This window comes from Verticillium dahliae, genomic scaffold, assembly GCF_000150675.1.
Source record: "Verticillium dahliae VdLs.17 supercont1.12 genomic scaffold, whole genome shotgun sequence".
Lineage (NCBI taxonomy): Eukaryota > Fungi > Ascomycota > Sordariomycetes > Glomerellales > Plectosphaerellaceae > Verticillium > Verticillium dahliae.
In genome coordinates this window covers 606,679-622,246 of record NW_009276943.1, presented here as the reverse complement: position 1 = coordinate 622,246, position 15,568 = coordinate 606,679, and the positions used below count along the sequence as shown (strand labels likewise).

Here is a 15,568-nt window from a genome sequence, read left to right as displayed (position 1 = left end):
CGCCCAGCACAGCATCCGCGCCCACTAGACGTGGCAGCGTCTTTGATCCCGAACACCCCCCCTCTCACATCGACTACAGAAGAAAATCACTCTGCAATTGCTCAACCTACCTTACCTACACAGCTGTATATGCACCTGCACGCAACTGCTCTGTCTTGCTCGTAGATCTGGCATGTCCCAAACTGAGCCTTGAGACACAGACAAACAGGACCTGGACCGAACCTGTCAAGCCCAGCCATCCACCCCAACCTTTTCATCCCGAGGGACGTTCGCTGTAGCCAGAAGAAAGAAACAAGATCGAACCGACGTCAGACCGCGACCATACTTGCTTCTCTGTACGGCTCAAACCGACCTACCAGCAGACGAAGTAACGTTGAAGGCGACAGACAGTTCGCAGGCACGGCAGACGAACAGGACTGACGGCCGGGACGTTGATGCTGTTTTCATCCTTTTTCTGCAATTGAACCTACCACTGCTGCTCCAATTCGTATTCGAGCTCGAATTCCGCAAGCTGCTTCTCGCCAGCCACGGTTCACCCCCTTGCGACTGGCCCTGGCCCTCACTGACTCCTACGACACACCCCAGGTCCCAGTGTCCTGTCCTGGAATGTGCCACTGGGCCCGCATTGTTCAAACCAGCGCCCCTCTACCTAACAATTGACGCCTGCAGCCCCCTGCGCTCGCTGTTGTTGGCCTGGTCCCGTCGTCGTCCATACCCACCCACACCACCCTCCCCCTCCAAAACGTCTCCACGCTCCCGGGCGCTGTTCCCGTCTGTTCTCACATTCTCAGACCTGCCACGAGCCACGAGCTACGAACAAGAACCACGAAACCGAACCCACGAGCCCCCCCGGCTGTCAGCCGTGCTGTGCTCCAAGCTGCCACCACCACCAACCGTCCTCCGCCATTTCTGTCTCTGACTCTGGCTTGGCCCTGATCCTGCCCATCCCAACTCTCGCAAACTCGAAAACGCCTGCCCCGGCACCACCAGTGCTTTTTCGCCTCGGAGGGTTGCGACGCCGCTTCTCTTCTCCCTGACCAACCCCCCCTCTCTTCTCCCTTATGCCTTCTCTCAATCTCTCCGGGCTACTCAAGAAGAAGCGGACACGAGACAACAATCAGGAGCCCCAAACCTCGAGCCAGCCCAACAGCCCCATTACCCCCACCAGCGCCGCGCGCAAGTCGAGCTCCATTCCTGTTGCCTCTGTCGTTTCCTCTTCGCCGTCAGCGTCTGCCTCGGCCAATTCGCAGGTGAATCCCCAGCAGCAGCAGCAGCAGCAGCAACAGCAGCAGCAACAGCAACAGCAGCAGCATCAATTGGCGCCTTCTGCTGAGGCCGATAACCTGTCGCCGGGCATGTATCCCGTATCTGTTCACCCGGCAAATCACCAGAACAGCCCTCACGCGGCTCTTCACCACAACCCTCTGCAATCCGACTCGCAAAAAAGCCTACCGAGTATCAGTAACCTCATCAACCCCCCTCAACAGCATGACGGCTCGAATCAGCAGTCCAACACATTCCTAACCCAACCCGCGTCTCACATTCAACCCTCGGCCAGTCCTGGCACCGATCCCGAACGCCTACAACAGCAACAAGCCCAATCCATGATGCATCCGCCACAACAGCAACTACACAACCACCAGCATCAATTGCAACAACATGGCCAAGACCAAGGCCAGGCTCGCCAGACCAAGGGCAAATACACCCTCACCGATTTCGACCTGCTACGCACCCTCGGCACGGGCAGCTTCGGTCGAGTACACCTTGTCCAGTCTAAACACAACCAGCGCTTCTACGCCGTCAAGGTTCTCAAGAAGGCGCAGGTCGTCAAGATGAAGCAGGTCGAGCACACGAACGATGAGCGGCGCATGCTTGGCGAGGTCAAGCATCCATTCCTGATAACCCTGTGGGGCACCTTCCAGGACTCCAAGAACCTATACATGGTCATGGACTTTGTCGAGGGCGGCGAGCTGTTCTCGTTGCTTCGTAAATCCGGTGTAAGTGACTAGAGACGCCCGGCCTGAGTCGGAGGTCCCAGCTTGAACTGACATGTAATTGTACAGCGATTCCCGAACCCTGTCGCCAAGTTTTATGCCGCCGAGGTCACACTCGCGTTGGAATACATGCACGAGAAGGACATAATCTACCGAGATCTGAAGCCAGAGAATCTCTTGCTCGATCGACACGGCCACCTCAAGATTACTGATTTTGGATTCGCCAAGAAGGTACCAGACAAGACATGGACGCTTTGCGGCACACCTGACTACTTGGCGCCCGAGGTCGTATCGAACAAGGGCTACAACAAGTCCGTGGATTGGTAGGTGGCCTTATTCCTCGTTTCCCGCAATGCAGGTGGGCAGGGCAGGCTAACGTGCGACAAAAGGTGGTCACTAGGTATCCTCGTCTACGAAATGCTGTGCGGCTACACGCCCTTCTGGGACAGCGGGTCGCCGATGAAGATCTACGAAAACATCCTGCGCGGCAAGGTCAAGTACCCGCAGTACATGGACCCTAGCGCGCGGGACCTCTTGGAGAAGCTGATCACGGCGGATCTGACGAAGCGCCTGGGCAACCTTTACCACGGCTCGAAGGACGTCAAGAACCACCCCTGGTTCGCGGAGGTTACGTGGGAGCGACTGGCGAAGAAGGATATTGATGCGCCGTACAGCCCGCCCGTCAAGGGTGGCACGGGCGACGCAAGCCAATTCGACCGGTACCCAGAAGAGACTGAGAAGTACGGTGCGACGGGGCACGACGAGTGAGTAAAGCATTGGGACTGCGGGGAGCGCATGACAAGTGACTAACCCAACCGCGATCCAGATTCGGCCATCTCTTCACCGAGTTTTGAGTTGGCCCCCCGCCATGATGGTATGGGTATCAGAGGCCAGTGACGCGAATGTCGGCAGAGACGACGTTTGACAGGAGAGACACAGCCACGGCAAATCTACCAACGGGACCACGAGCGCTCATGCGAAGCCCCATGTGGCCCTACAAGGCCATTCGTCATGGCCACACCTGCAGGCCGGGAAAGGAATGCGACAAGGCCGAAGCACTGGAGAGGGGTCGGTCGTGATGAGCGCTAGCGCACTTGCTCTAGTGTCGTTCTGATCATTATTTTTCTGGATAATGAACGTGTCAAGATGATGGGTGCTGGATGACGGGACATGAGGAGGCTTTTTTTTCAACAATTTCCTGCTGGGATGCGAAAACAGAGGGCTCAGGTTTGGAAAGACGCAGGCGCTTGGATGTAGGTGTTGGATGTGCGTGAGGAGAGGAGGCGGTTGGAGTGCTACAGTATCGAATAGGCCCTGCAACGACGACGCCCTACATCACCTGGCCATGGCGTGCCGACCATAGCCACTCTGCGATGGCCATTCATTGACATGACAATATATGTTATTGTGGCATGGTTTTCGCACGGTATTTCTTGACGCTGATTCACCAATGACGCGGGCAGATGTGAGACGACTATGATGAGGTCAAGTCAGCAATTTCGCGTCTCGTGGAACAGGGCGACGGCACAGATGGAGTCGCAAGGGCTCAGGGCCAGTCAGCGCTGCACTGCACTGCAAGGAGACATGGGGCAGGAGAAGGAGGTAGCAGGAGGCAACAAAGGGCGATAGCAGGCAAGAGGCAGGGCACAGCGAGGAGATAGAAGTCAGGAGCGCCTCACCGAAAGTGCGGGGTGTTCGCCCGGAAGCCGCACCAGGTGGGCCCCGACCCCCCCGGACAGTGAGCAGCCAGAGCAGGAAACACCCAAGGCACCTACAAGGTCCCCGCTGCACCGCCCCAAGAGCGGCCCCAGCAGCCCTGGGCCCGTACGCCCCTCCGCCTCGTCGCCCATTGGCCCCGACCTCAGGAAAAGAGGTTGGGGATCGGGAGGCGCGCCCCCCCCCTTGCCTACCTTACCTACTGTGCCTACTGCAAGACTGATGGTGAGGAGATGACGGGCGGCAGGTCAACCCGCAGCCCGCAGATTTCTCCGATTCTCGCGTCCTTCTCTTGCTTTTCCTTTCCTTGCATGCGTCCATTGGAGCTCTTGATCGTTCGTTCATTGCTTCCTGACTGCATTGCTTCGCACAGCGCTGCACCCGTCTTCACCTACCCCGCCAGTCCTGTTCAAGCTTTGGTTTTGCATAGCTGCGGTCTGGCGCTGGAGCTCGAGCTGACGGGCGGCCCCAATCGACCGAGAGTGTGTGCGGAGTCTTCGGAAGCCAAGACGGGACAAGAGCGGGCGACAAGATGGACGACTACATGTTCAAGTTCTTTGTGGATGAGTGCAAGGAGGTGCACGAGGCGACGAGCTATCTTGAGGTCCTCAACTATTCTGTGAGTTCTTCTGTCTGACCTGGCTTTTCAATCACGACTCAGGGCATTGGCCAGCCGGGATGATGCTTGAATGAGACCAACTGTGCGGCTGACCACTCTACCCCCCCAAGGACACCTTCTACAACTGCGTCGAGGAGCACCCCTTGACGTCGGATGAGTTTGAGAACTATCTCAATGAGAGGGGCGCCTTCCGGGCGCCGGACAAGATGAAGCCTGACACGAAGCGTCAGAGTGCGATGCGCCTCGTCCTCCAGAAGAACGCCAAGGACAACGAAACGTTTGCGCCCTTTGTCATCTCCTTCCCGCGCGCGACGTACAAGTCCATGGTCGAGACGATGCGTCTACCCTACCGCGGCATCGAGGGCACTTCTGTCGTCGGGCCCTTTTTCTGGTGCTCCTACGACCAGGACGACGAGGATCCGCATCTGCAGATCATCTTTCGCAAGTCGGACGTGCGCAAGAAGGGCAAGACGCGCGGATGGGAGATTATGCTCTCGCACGCGGTCAAGTCGGGACTCACGACGGGGTTTGTCAAGGGCACCTCGTCGAGCGACATTGCCGAGTCCATCACCCACCTCAAGGCCTGCTCGGCCCAGGTCGGTCACCCGATGCTGCTACCCATCATCATCCTGTCGTACGACCTGTCGCCGCGCAACGACCAGAAGCAGCGTGATGCGCGCGACTGGCTTCGCCGCCTCGAGCACGCCGTCAGCATGCGCGACGCCATCGAGGAGAAGGAGGGCTACGTGCGTGAGGACGGCGTCATGGAGGTCGACGCCATCAGCCGCGATCTCGTCGAGTGCCACTCGCAGGTGCTGTGGAAGCGGCCACAGGCCTACCAGGAGGTCGTCGCGCAGATGAAGGAGGCAATGCAAAAGTTCTGGGCACAGCTGCCCGACGAGCGCAAGGCTGGCGTCGAGGGTGCCCAGCTCGACAAGCTGCACCGCAGCCTTCTGAGCCGACTCGATTTCTACACGGCCAAGCTCGTCGGCATCGAAAACTACCAGGCCACGACGCTCGAGCGCCTCCACATCCAGCGCAGCGCCCTCTACAACCTGCTGTCGCAGCGCGAGTCCAAGATTCAGTTCCAGATGGCCGGCGAGCAGCGCCGCCTCGCCCACGCCAGCAAGCGCGACAGCACGGCCATGAAGACCATTTCTCTCCTCGGCGCCATCTTCCTGCCCGGCACCTTCCTCGCCTCCGTCTTCAGCATGACCTTCTTCGACTTTGGCGCCGGCGCCGAGACGGTCGTCTCGACCCAGCTGTGGGTCTACTTTGTCATCACCGTGCCCGTCACGGCCGCCATTGTCCTCGGCTGGCTGCAGTTTGACCGCCGCCGCGAGGGCCGCTTCAAGCTCGAGGACGATGACCTTGAGAAGAACATTGAGCACATGGAGGCCGATATCATGGCCATGATGCGGAAGCGGACCATGAGCAAGGCCAATACGTGGACCTCGGTCACGGCGCCGGTCAAGCCGTAGAGGGGGCGGCTGTCATGAGATGCGGCAGGACCCTTTTTTGCCCGATTCTCGTGACTCCGACAAAGTCTTAAAAGGATTCAGGAGACGGGGTGATAATTCTCGACAAGTGGTGTGTATATACTTCACGACGTAATGACTGGGGCAACAACAGTACAGGCTTGGATTAGATAGACATTTTCAATGAATGATGACATATACTTGATAAGATGTGTTCTGAGGCGGGTCGGTTCTTTTGGGCGTTGGAAGGAGTACACAGCCAGCGTTCAGGCGTGAATTGGTTATCCCGGCATGATGCACCGAGTTGTAGCAAATCCGTGGCAACCGCTCCCTACTCAAACTACTCACTCATGTCTCAACATTGCATGTTAAACATCACTTGATCAGGCTCGTGGTCATTTCTTGAACTCCGAATCTCACTGTGACATACACTCTTACAGGAACAAGAACATCAGGAACAACGTGAGAAAAGTTTGTAAACCGCCGCAGGCACGGTACCGCATGTCTGCTTCATCTCCGTGACTCCGTGGCGTCGTCGCCTACGTCTCGTTTCCGTCCTTGCCCCATCTTGTCCAACCCAATTTTTTGCAGTTTGCACGTGTTTCCGTCACGATCACCGCCCTAGCCCATCCCGTTTCTCCATGTGTCGGCATCACCGCCCTAGCCCACCCGTTTCTCCAGGCGTCGCCATCACCGCCTTGGCCCACCCCGCGTCGGCATGTCAGAGGTAAAGCAGAGCCAAGCGCTCAGAAGCGGTGGCGCTTGTCGTTCTTCGCCCGCCAGGCCGTGTAGCCGACGTAGGCGGCGCCGAGGACGAGAATGAAGAGGATGATCTTGCCGAAGAACCAGGTCCAGCTGCCGCCCTCCTTGACGGGGGCGGGGCCGCGGCTCGACGACTGGCCGCTGCCGGGGGTCGAGGGGTTCTTGTTCTTGCCGGGGGCGGTGTAGAGGTTCTTGGCGGCGACGGAGATGATGTCGTGGTTGTCGTGCAGCTCGCCCGTCTCGGCGCTGAAGCCGAGGTAGGCGATGGACGGCAGGGCCGGGGGCTGGCGCGTCTCGAAGCACAGCTGCCAGTCGCCCTCGGACTTGTACTGCAGCTCGAGCTTGAGCAGCTTGTCCTGGAAGTAGGTCAGCTTGAAGCGCGAGGGCACGGCGGCGTTGCGGATGCCGCGCGCCGAGCAGCCGGCGAGCTCGGACGCCTTGCCGTCGTTGTCCTTGTCGTAGGGCGTCTGGCCGTCGCCGTGCATGGCCATGACGTAGGGGAACACGACGCCCGGCCGGTTGTTCTTGTACGTGTCGAAGAAGACGCCGAGGCCCTCGAAGCGGTCCGCCGCCCCGAACACGGGGCCCATCTGCCCGCGGTTCTTGGTCACCCAGAAGGCGAAGCCGTCGCCGTAGAGCTGGCCCTTGCCTGAGATTTTGAACTCGACCTCAATCTCCCAGTTGGTCGCCGTCAGTGGCACGCGCGAGAAGAGCCAGCCCGATTGCGATGGGCGGTCCGATGTCAGGCGGATGTATCTGTCTCTCGTGTCAGACTCCTTTTTTTCCCCCTCTTCATGGCATGAACACAGCAGAGCATGGCGAAAGAAAGCGAGAAGGGGGGGAAGCCACCCACGAGTCTGTCCCGGATGATCGCGTCGCCACCAAAGTCGTACCATCGGCTCTGCATGTCCGAGTCGAGGTAGGGCTGTCGAGCTGTTTTAGCGGTCGGCGTTCAGGGGAGAAGTTGGTGTTGGAGAGGCCATGGTGCAAACCTGTTGGAGGGAGTGGGTGCGCAGCTAGATCACGCATTGTCAGTCAGTACACTACACCAATCGACCAGATCAAGAAGAGGGTTGCGCCAGCGTGTCAACATACACCAATGCTCCGGACCTCGCCGTCATCTTCCGAGGTCTTCTGGCCCCGAGCCAGAGCAGCCAGCCCCAAGGCCGACACGAGCGACTTCAGCCACATGGTTGCCGGCGTATCGTCAGGGATCCAGAAGAAAGCAACAAAGAATAGAAGACAAAAAGACGAGAGCAAAGCCGGGATCCAGCGACGCACAAGGGTCGGTCGGCGGCGGCGTCGAGGAGGAGATGGTCGTGAATTTGAGGGAGGGGGGGGGGGGGGGGTTGTTGGGTGCAGAGCGTTGCAATGGCTGGCCAGGGCCGTTAGCTGTCCTCTTTCACTTTTCGGCCCAGTAGTAAGTAAGGTAGGTAGGTACCTTAGGTTTCCTGGAATGGAAACCTGGGGTCACGGCGTTTTGGAGCTCCCCCCTGTCCCGCTCGCTCGCCTGACGTCGGTTGGAGAGATGGTGGCCTGAGGCTGGTGATATGTGGCGCAGATTTACGCTTCAGCCACTCCAATCCATCAAGCTCTTCAACCTTGATCATCGCTACTTCCCGTCGTCTACTTACCCGAGGGACCTGGTCATCAACACCCGTGCTTCCATTGTTACACCCGCTCCTACTTGACGATACCCTCCTTCCGACACTTGCCCTTCAACTGCACCACGAAAAAAAATCTCGCATCACACCATCACCCATCACAATGGACTCCGAATCCGTCAAGAGGGCGCTCCAGAAGCAGGTCCTTCAGGAGGCCAACATGGCCAATGCCCGTGTTCTCATCGAGGTATGTCTGCAGCCCCCTGTCGGACGCTGCAGGGCAAAGGATGCAGTCGACTGACGCCGCCCAGAAACTCCAGGAGAACTGCTTCGAGAAGTGCGTCCCCAAGCCCGGCACCTCGCTGTCCAGCGGCGAGACGACATGCATGACGTCGTGCATGGAGAAATACATGTCGGCATGGAACCAGGTCAACACGGCCTATATCGCCAGGATACGCCAAGAGTCTGGCAATCAGGCTCTGTCTTCCTAAGATCGAGACTGCTCGCGAATCATCGAAATCGAACGGCCCCGTGCCGAATGTACCATCAAAAACAATGACCCGGATATGAGTCGCAAAAAGGGTGGCCGCGCCTCACTTGTGGAAGGCGAAGACCCAGGCCCAGCCGGGAACGAATGCCTGCGTCAAGAGGCTGCTGCCAGTGCTGCCACAGTCGTGTAGTGTTAGAGGCGGGGGGGGCACATGTACAATCAACACATTGGTGGCGCTCTGATCTTCTTGGAGACAAACTCTTTCTTGTAGAGCTATAATCTTAGATGACACACCCCTGATCTGGGGAAGCCATCTCTCGGGGGTATCAAAAAATGTCCTACTCAGCCGCCTTTTTCTTCTTTGCCTCTTCCGCCTCGCGCTTTCTCGCCAGGTATCTCTCCTTGGCGCTGGAGATCTCGCCTTCCGTCTTCCTCGATTTGGCCGACGTCTCGATCTTCTCGCGCTCCTGTTCCTCCTCCTCGCGTGACCGCTTGAGCGACTCGGCGAGCTGCTGCTCGAGCATGCGCGTCTGCCGCTCGCGCATGGCGCCTTTGCCGCCAGCACCGATGAAGCCGGACCCCGAACCCCGGTCGTGCCCGTCATCCTTTGGCCGGCTGGCCTCTCTCCTGACCTGTGCCTCCTTCTTGGCGCCGACGTTGAGGCCGCCCCGTAGCAGCTCGCGCTTGTCGACGACCTGGCCGTCTTCGTTGATGGCAATCTTGCCGCCCTTCTTGTTGATCTCGCTCGCCCGGTTGGCGTCCGTCGCTTCCTTGTCAGGCTGCTCCTCGTCCCGCTGCCCTTTTCCCTCCTTCTTTTCGCGCTCCGCAGGCGCATTCTTGGCCTGTTCCTCGGCAGCCTTCATCATCTCCTGATGCCTCTCCTCGCCGCGGTTCAGCAAGCCCTTGTAAAACGCCGTCATGCCGCCCGCCTTGTTCTTCCGCTCCTCCTCCTCCTCGCGCCTCTTCTCCTCGGCCTCGATGCGCCTGTTCTCCTCCTGCTGCTTCCGGTACGCCTCGGTGACGAACTTTTCCTTGTCAGCAAACGCCTCGCCCTCCTCCTCGCGCTCGCGCGCAATCTTCTTCTCCTCGGCAATCAGCGCGTCGCGCTTCCGCACCGCCGCCGCCGCAATGACGCTCTTCATGTACCGCGGCTTGCGCGCCGCCCCGCCCTCGGCCTCCTCCCCGTCATCATCGTCCGCCGTCCGGTTTCCGCGCGCCGATGCCGCCTTGAGCGCGTCGTAGACGCCGTCATAGTCGTACACGCTCGAATCGACGGCCTCGGCGGCGGCGGCGTTGCGCCGCGCCGTCAGCGCGCCCGCCAGGTCGCCGAACAGCGCGCTCTCGTGGTTCGTCCGCGCCTTGAGGGTCGGTGGTGCGGCGGGCGGGGCGTTTCGCCTGGCCTTTGCCTTGCGCCGCTGGGCGTCGTCTTCGTCTTCCGGGGTTCGGGATGCCGCTGCTGCGCCGGGCGTTTCGAAGCCGTCTAGTTCGCCAATGGCTTGGACCTTGCCGGTGGCGGGCTTGGCTGTGCTGCTGCTGTTGTCGTCGTCGTCTGAATCATCGTTGCCGCCAAAGGGTTTCCGTTTTGCGAGGGCGGGCTTTTTTTGGAGCCCTGGTTTCTTGGAGAGGTTAAGGCCGAAGGAGATGCCGCCTGGTTTGCTCATTGTGGTGGTGGATATGTTGGCGGCGTCCGTCATGAAGGTTGCCTGGATGGATGGATGGATGGGTAGATGGGTGACGGCAAAGACTCGCTGGACAGTTGAGAGCTTGATGCAGTGTGTAGTGGCGTCAGGCACCCACCAGACTTGCAGTTGGTCCGTGTGATTGGCTCAGCCAAACCAGACCCTGCAGCCCTACGAACGTCGACAGAATCCATACGACACGTCGATTGCCGCCATGCAACACGGAAGGAGACCGACTGATTCGGTTCATTAATTAGTAATGTATCTAGATCTATCCTGCAATCCAAGTGTCAAAAAGAGCGTGGCAGCCAGCCTCTGCTTCGCCCAAACTCCGTACTATGCAATCTCCCCAGCTCTTGGTAGAGAATCAGGCCCCTTCGACCGCCACCCGAAAGAATAAATAGAGAAACATGCAAGGGAATGAAGACAGATCGAACGCCTGCCGTGCGATAAGCTCAAAGACGGATTCTGCTCTCACCTCCAAACCACCTCCGGATATCCGACTCGGTCGAGGACGGCCCGCCGGCACCGGCCCCGCCGCTGCTGCTGCCAGCCGGCGCTCCGTCATCGTCTCCACCCATCCACTTGGGCTTCTTGATGTCCTGGAACCAGTTGGGAGCTTCAAACGTGTCCATGGTGTTCTTCATGCGATGGCCCAGGGATTCGAAGAAGTTTTGGTCCTCAGCGTCCGCATCGGTGTACGCCGGTCGTGACACCCTCTCGCGCCTGTCCTGCGCCGACGCACGCACGGGAGATCGCGCTGGTGAGGACGCCCCGCCGGGCACGGTGAGAACAGGGGCGGATCGGGCAGCAGAGGCGGCTGCAGCAGCGCCAAGACGGGCAAACGTCTCCTCGCGGCGCCGGGCGCTCGAGTTGCCGCCGAGATCGCGCTCGATCAGGTCACGACCCTCACGCCACGATCCTGCACCATACGTTCGCTGGTTGTCTTCGTCCTCATCCTCGATAATGTCAACGCCAAAACCGAAGAACCGTTGGACTTTGCCGTAGAGGCCAAAGAGCGTGGCAAGGACGGGGACGAGCACGAGAATTGGGAAGAGGTAGTCCATGAAGCTCGTCAGTGGCGTCAGGTTGATATACTGCCCCAGGATGTGGTAGAACAGCGTCTTCTCGTAGATGACCTTGGGCAGAAATGTCATAAAGTTGTAGGACAGGGGGACGCTGAGCTTGGCGACTTGACCCGCGTACCAGAACGCCGATTCGTACCCCGTGTTGCGTTTGACGAGCGCACGGCTCCGCCACGTCTTGACTTCGGTCATGGTGATAAAAGCAGCCGAGCACATGTACAAGAGCCACATGATGGAGATGACCTGACCAGCAAAGCCGACCTGGCCCTTGTCGCCGACCCAGTGGTGGACAACACTGATACGGATGACGGAGAGCTTGGGGAAGGCGGCCTTGATGAGTTCAGACCACACGATGCATGCCGAGCATGCGGCGAGGAAGAGACCGAAAAGGATGCTGCCGTAGGGCTGGATGTGGTAGTAAAAGATGTAACGAGAGTATGGCGTCAGAATGGTCGTCCGATCCCAGAAGCCAGCGTGGGGGGACGGTTCTCCGAAGTCAAGCTTCTTGGAGGCTGCCGAATCGAGAATCGCCTGGGTTGCAGCCGCCTCCTGCACGAGATGGTTCCACTCGCCGGTGTAACGTGACCGCGCATGACGGGCGCGCGTCAGCTTCCGCGTCAGGTCGGCCATGTACTTTTCGGTGATGACGGTGGGTAGGACACGGCTCTCGGCAGATCCGCGCATGCCAGAGCGTGGTTGCGACTCGGGCAGGTTGGCCATCTCGGCCAGCTCGTCAATCCATTCCTGGAAGTCCCGGGCGCTCCCGACCTTGCGGCGACTCAACTCGGAGATTTGGACCTCAATGTCCTCCAGCGTCAGGAGCGAATCCTCCATGCGCTCGTGGACCTTGGGCGCGTGGTTCTGAAGACGGCGCAGCCTGCCGCTGATGGAGGCGAAACGGAAGAGGCGGCGGGGAATCGAGACGAGGCCGTGGCCCATGAGGTAGATGGCGAAGATGAGACCCCAGAAATAGGCCAATGCCATGATGGTCGTTTTGAGGGAGGCGAAGTTGAGGCCGTGGGATGTGACGAGATAGACGAGACCGACGAGTCCAGCACCGAAGACCATGGCGTGATACTGGGCATTTGCGCGCAGAGAGTAGAGAACATTGTCTTTGGGTTCGCGGTAGCCGGCGTCGGAGTATTCGCCGAGGATGGGGAGGATAAACCTGCGGTTCGCATCATGTCAGCAACGGCAGAGCAGTCTCGGCAGCTGGTTTCGCGTACCATGTCAGGGCGAACGTGAGCCAGTAGGTGATCCTCCAGGATACGAGCAGCACCCTGGCGGGCAGCCAAACACCACGGGTGGCCTCATCGTCCGTCTTGGCACCGGAGGCCAGGTCGACGGGGACCAGAAGGACCATGCATGCTGGCAGCCAGAGTGCGAAGAAGATGGGGACGAGATAGAATGCTGGCGTCGTCCGTAGGGGCAGGTAGAAGCGCAAGATCAGGAGGACGACCAAGGAGATGGTAAGGAGGGCGAGCAAGGTCAAGACGATGGAGGGCGCGACAGACGACGCGCTCACAATGTGGAACATGACGTCGTGGTTGTGGGCGTACGGGCGTCCCCCATAAAATACGGATGCGATAACGCTGGCTGGCGTTTTGTGACGATGCCGATGCCGAGGCCTGGTGGATGATAATGTGGTTGTGGTGGTGGTGGTGGTGGCGATGGTAGTGATGATGCAGGGTCGAGGTCGCAGTTCCCAAGCCTTCCGGGACTCGGTGCCTGCCGTCTTCGTCTGTCTTCTTTGGTCTTTCGTCACTGCCGTCGAGGAATGCAGAGTGTCCACTTGAAGCGGGACGTACGCTAGACCATCCGGGTTAGCGCCCGATCCAGGCACCCAAACGTTAACTGCCTGCCTGCCTGCCTGCCTGCTTGTGTACTGCACTGTACTACACTGTACGCACTGCACTGCACCTCCCCTGCCTTTGGCCTCTTCATTGCTGATGAGGGACGAGGCTGGTCTTTCGGTTCATGTACAACTTCATCTTCAATCAACATGCTCTACTTGGGCAAATATCTCGACCGCTTAGACGCCAATGAGGAACCTGGCAAGGCACGAGGCCTCTCTCACCCTGACAGCACCCGAACAAGCCATCTCAAACCCCCTCCTCCTGAGGCGAAGAAGTGCTTGCTGGGACCGACGACAGAATTACCGTGCGTAGTAGCACTGAAGGCCATGCCACGACTGCTTTCACACGGGATCAGCATCGGAGCGGACTTTGCTTTGTCATTGCCAACTCCAGCGACACCCTCAATGCAGCCAGCATGCGAGAAGTCCGCCGTCTACCTCGCGGCAGTGGAGACTCCAGGTCCGCCTAACGTTCGCACAACTCTTCCGACCTCAGAGATTGGAGGACATGCCCAGAAAGACGTCATGCCAGACTCAGTGAACTCCGCCTCGGAGGCTTTTCGACAGCTCCATGGACCATCCCATCGCTCTGCTCCCGCGTCTATCTTCCAGACGGGTCAATGATGGACACATTATTAAAAGCGTGGCCACTGGACAGCAACGATGCCGTTCCCCAAAGAGACTTTGACTTCCACTTCCAATCATTGCCTCCTGGAGACGACCGTTCCGCCGTCTTCTGAACCAAAGCATCATCGGCGTACCAAGCTTCTCCTCCTCACCCCCGTTCCCCTATCCCACCATTATCCCACCATGGTCGTTCTCATTGCCGGCATCACTGGCTCCCTTGGCCAGCGCCTCGCCCGGACCGCCCTGGACCGCGGCCTCGCTGTCCGTGGTCTCGGCCGTAGCCCCGACAAGCTCGACCCCACCATTGCCGCCTCCCTCGAGTCCTTCGTCCAATCGGCCTCCCACGAGGACATCCCCGCCCTCGACAAGGCCGTCGCCGGCGTCGACTCGATCATCAACGCCTACTCGCCGACCGATATCCTGAGCCTCGACGGCTCCCTCCTATTGTTGCGCGCCGCCGAACGCGCCGGCATCAAGGTCTTCATTGCCTCCTCCTGGAACTACGACTGGACACGGATGAAGTATGGCACATTTGAGCACTATGATACATGCATCGCCTTTGAGCATCATGCTGCCCTGACAAGCACCATCCGCCCCGTCTACCTCTTCACCGGCATCTTCTCCAGCTACATACTGACGCCCTTTGGCCCCGGCGCCCCCGTCGTGGGGCCCGAAAAGATCGTCTTCCGCTACTGGGGTGACGATGGTCTGAAGAAGAAGCACCCCTGGGTCACCCAGGATGATGCTGCCGCCTACACCATCGACGTCCTCCTCCACGGCCAGGGCGTGCAGGACGGCCAGGGCGGCTTCTTCTACATCCCATCCGGACGCAGCACCCTCGTCGAGATCGCCGAGGCGTACGGCCGCGTCAGCGGGAAGCCCTACGGCATTGAAAAGGCTGGTAGCCTCGACGAGCTGCGGCAGCAGATTGACGAGTCGCGTAAGCGGTTCGGCCGGGGCCGGTCGTGGGATTATGCGTCGCTCGCCGCCGAGCTCCTAACCAACAGTGGCATTTTCGAGATGGCCGACGAGCAGCTGTACGACGTGAACAAGGTCAAGACGGCGACGACACTGGATGATGCTCTGCGGGAATTTGTCTAGACTACGCCTCGAGATGCGGTGCGATAAAAGATGCCTACGGCCTATTGGTGCCTTGTACCTTGACTACAGTGCCGTAGTAACTAATTGCATCTACCTCTGTCAGTCGGACGAGCTCTCTTGGGGCCTCACCAGGAGCACAATCGTACATGTGAAGGCCCGCAGTCTTGGTTCGTTGCAGTGAAAACTATCAGGCTCAACCCAGTCCTTACAGTGGCCGACGCTGTCCCATGCCATCCCCCCTTATTCTTCAAAACTCGGGCCATGCAAGTGTTGAGATACATCAAACTATTTTCAGTTCGCGCGTGCTATGCTCCTGCTCGTCCCCTCAATGTCGTGGGTGTAGATATACCTTGAACTCCAAGCCGCGCAAGACCGTCGCCTATGTGAGCGTAGCTATGCTCCAGAAAAAATTGACGACTTGTTTTGACGATAGTGTCTCTGAAACGTTGATCCTCCGGAACACAAGGCTGGAAGCAAAAGATACACACCACAGCCTTACCGAATGAGGGGCCAGCCTGTCGGGCGTCATGCGCACTTCCCGACTTCAGCATGATTCGT

The 15,568-nt window shown here is 59.1% G+C and overlaps 7 protein-coding genes across 7 annotated transcripts; 4 read left to right on the top strand and 3 right to left on the bottom strand.

Moving 5' to 3' along the window:
* Positions 1-1,061: 1,061 nt before the first annotated feature.
* VDAG_06474 (cAMP-dependent protein kinase) lies at positions 1,062-3,407 on the top strand (the record flags this gene model as incomplete). Its single annotated transcript, XM_009658852.1, has 4 exons — positions 1,062-1,997; positions 2,064-2,317; positions 2,384-2,758; positions 2,821-3,407. The coding sequence occupies 4 exons, from the start codon at positions 1,062-1,064 to the stop codon at positions 2,846-2,848; spliced, it is 1,593 nt and encodes a 530-aa protein (XP_009657147.1). The 3' UTR covers positions 2,849-3,407.
* An 835-nt stretch (positions 3,408-4,242) lies between these two features.
* VDAG_06473 (uncharacterized protein) lies at positions 4,243-5,810 on the top strand (the record flags this gene model as incomplete). Its single annotated transcript, XM_009658851.1, has 2 exons — positions 4,243-4,329; positions 4,440-5,810. 2 exons carry the CDS (start codon positions 4,243-4,245, stop codon positions 5,808-5,810), a joined length of 1,458 nt encoding a protein of 485 aa, XP_009657146.1.
* Positions 5,811-6,553: 743 nt separating this feature from the next.
* VDAG_06472 (vesicular integral-membrane protein VIP36) lies at positions 6,554-7,760 on the bottom strand (the record flags this gene model as incomplete). Its single annotated transcript, XM_009658850.1, has 4 exons — positions 6,554-7,345; positions 7,423-7,494; positions 7,562-7,585; positions 7,665-7,760. 4 exons carry the CDS (start codon positions 7,758-7,760, stop codon positions 6,554-6,556), a joined length of 984 nt encoding a protein of 327 aa, XP_009657145.1.
* Positions 7,761-8,167: 407 nt separating this feature from the next.
* On the top strand, positions 8,168-8,991 carry VDAG_06471 (mitochondrial import inner membrane translocase subunit tim-13). The gene is made up of 2 exons (XM_009658849.1): positions 8,168-8,420; positions 8,485-8,991. Exons 1-2 carry the CDS (start codon positions 8,337-8,339, stop codon positions 8,662-8,664), a joined length of 264 nt encoding a protein of 87 aa, XP_009657144.1. The 5' UTR covers positions 8,168-8,336; the 3' UTR covers positions 8,665-8,991.
* A 10-nt stretch (positions 8,992-9,001) lies between these two features.
* Positions 9,002-10,324, bottom strand: VDAG_06470 (uncharacterized protein; the record flags this gene model as incomplete). Its single annotated transcript, XM_009658848.1, has 1 exon — positions 9,002-10,324. One exon carries the CDS (start codon positions 10,322-10,324, stop codon positions 9,002-9,004), a length of 1,323 nt encoding a protein of 440 aa, XP_009657143.1.
* A 473-nt stretch (positions 10,325-10,797) lies between these two features.
* On the bottom strand, positions 10,798-12,964 carry VDAG_06469 (LMBR1 domain-containing protein; the record flags this gene model as incomplete). The annotated part of the gene is made up of 2 exons (XM_009658847.1): positions 10,798-12,595; positions 12,654-12,964. 2 exons carry the CDS (start codon positions 12,962-12,964, stop codon positions 10,798-10,800), a joined length of 2,109 nt encoding a protein of 702 aa, XP_009657142.1.
* A 1,128-nt stretch (positions 12,965-14,092) lies between these two features.
* Positions 14,093-15,010, top strand: VDAG_06468 (uncharacterized protein; the record flags this gene model as incomplete). Its single annotated transcript, XM_009658846.1, has 1 exon — positions 14,093-15,010. One exon carries the CDS (start codon positions 14,093-14,095, stop codon positions 15,008-15,010), a length of 918 nt encoding a protein of 305 aa, XP_009657141.1.
* Between the last annotated feature and the right edge of the window lie 558 nt (positions 15,011-15,568).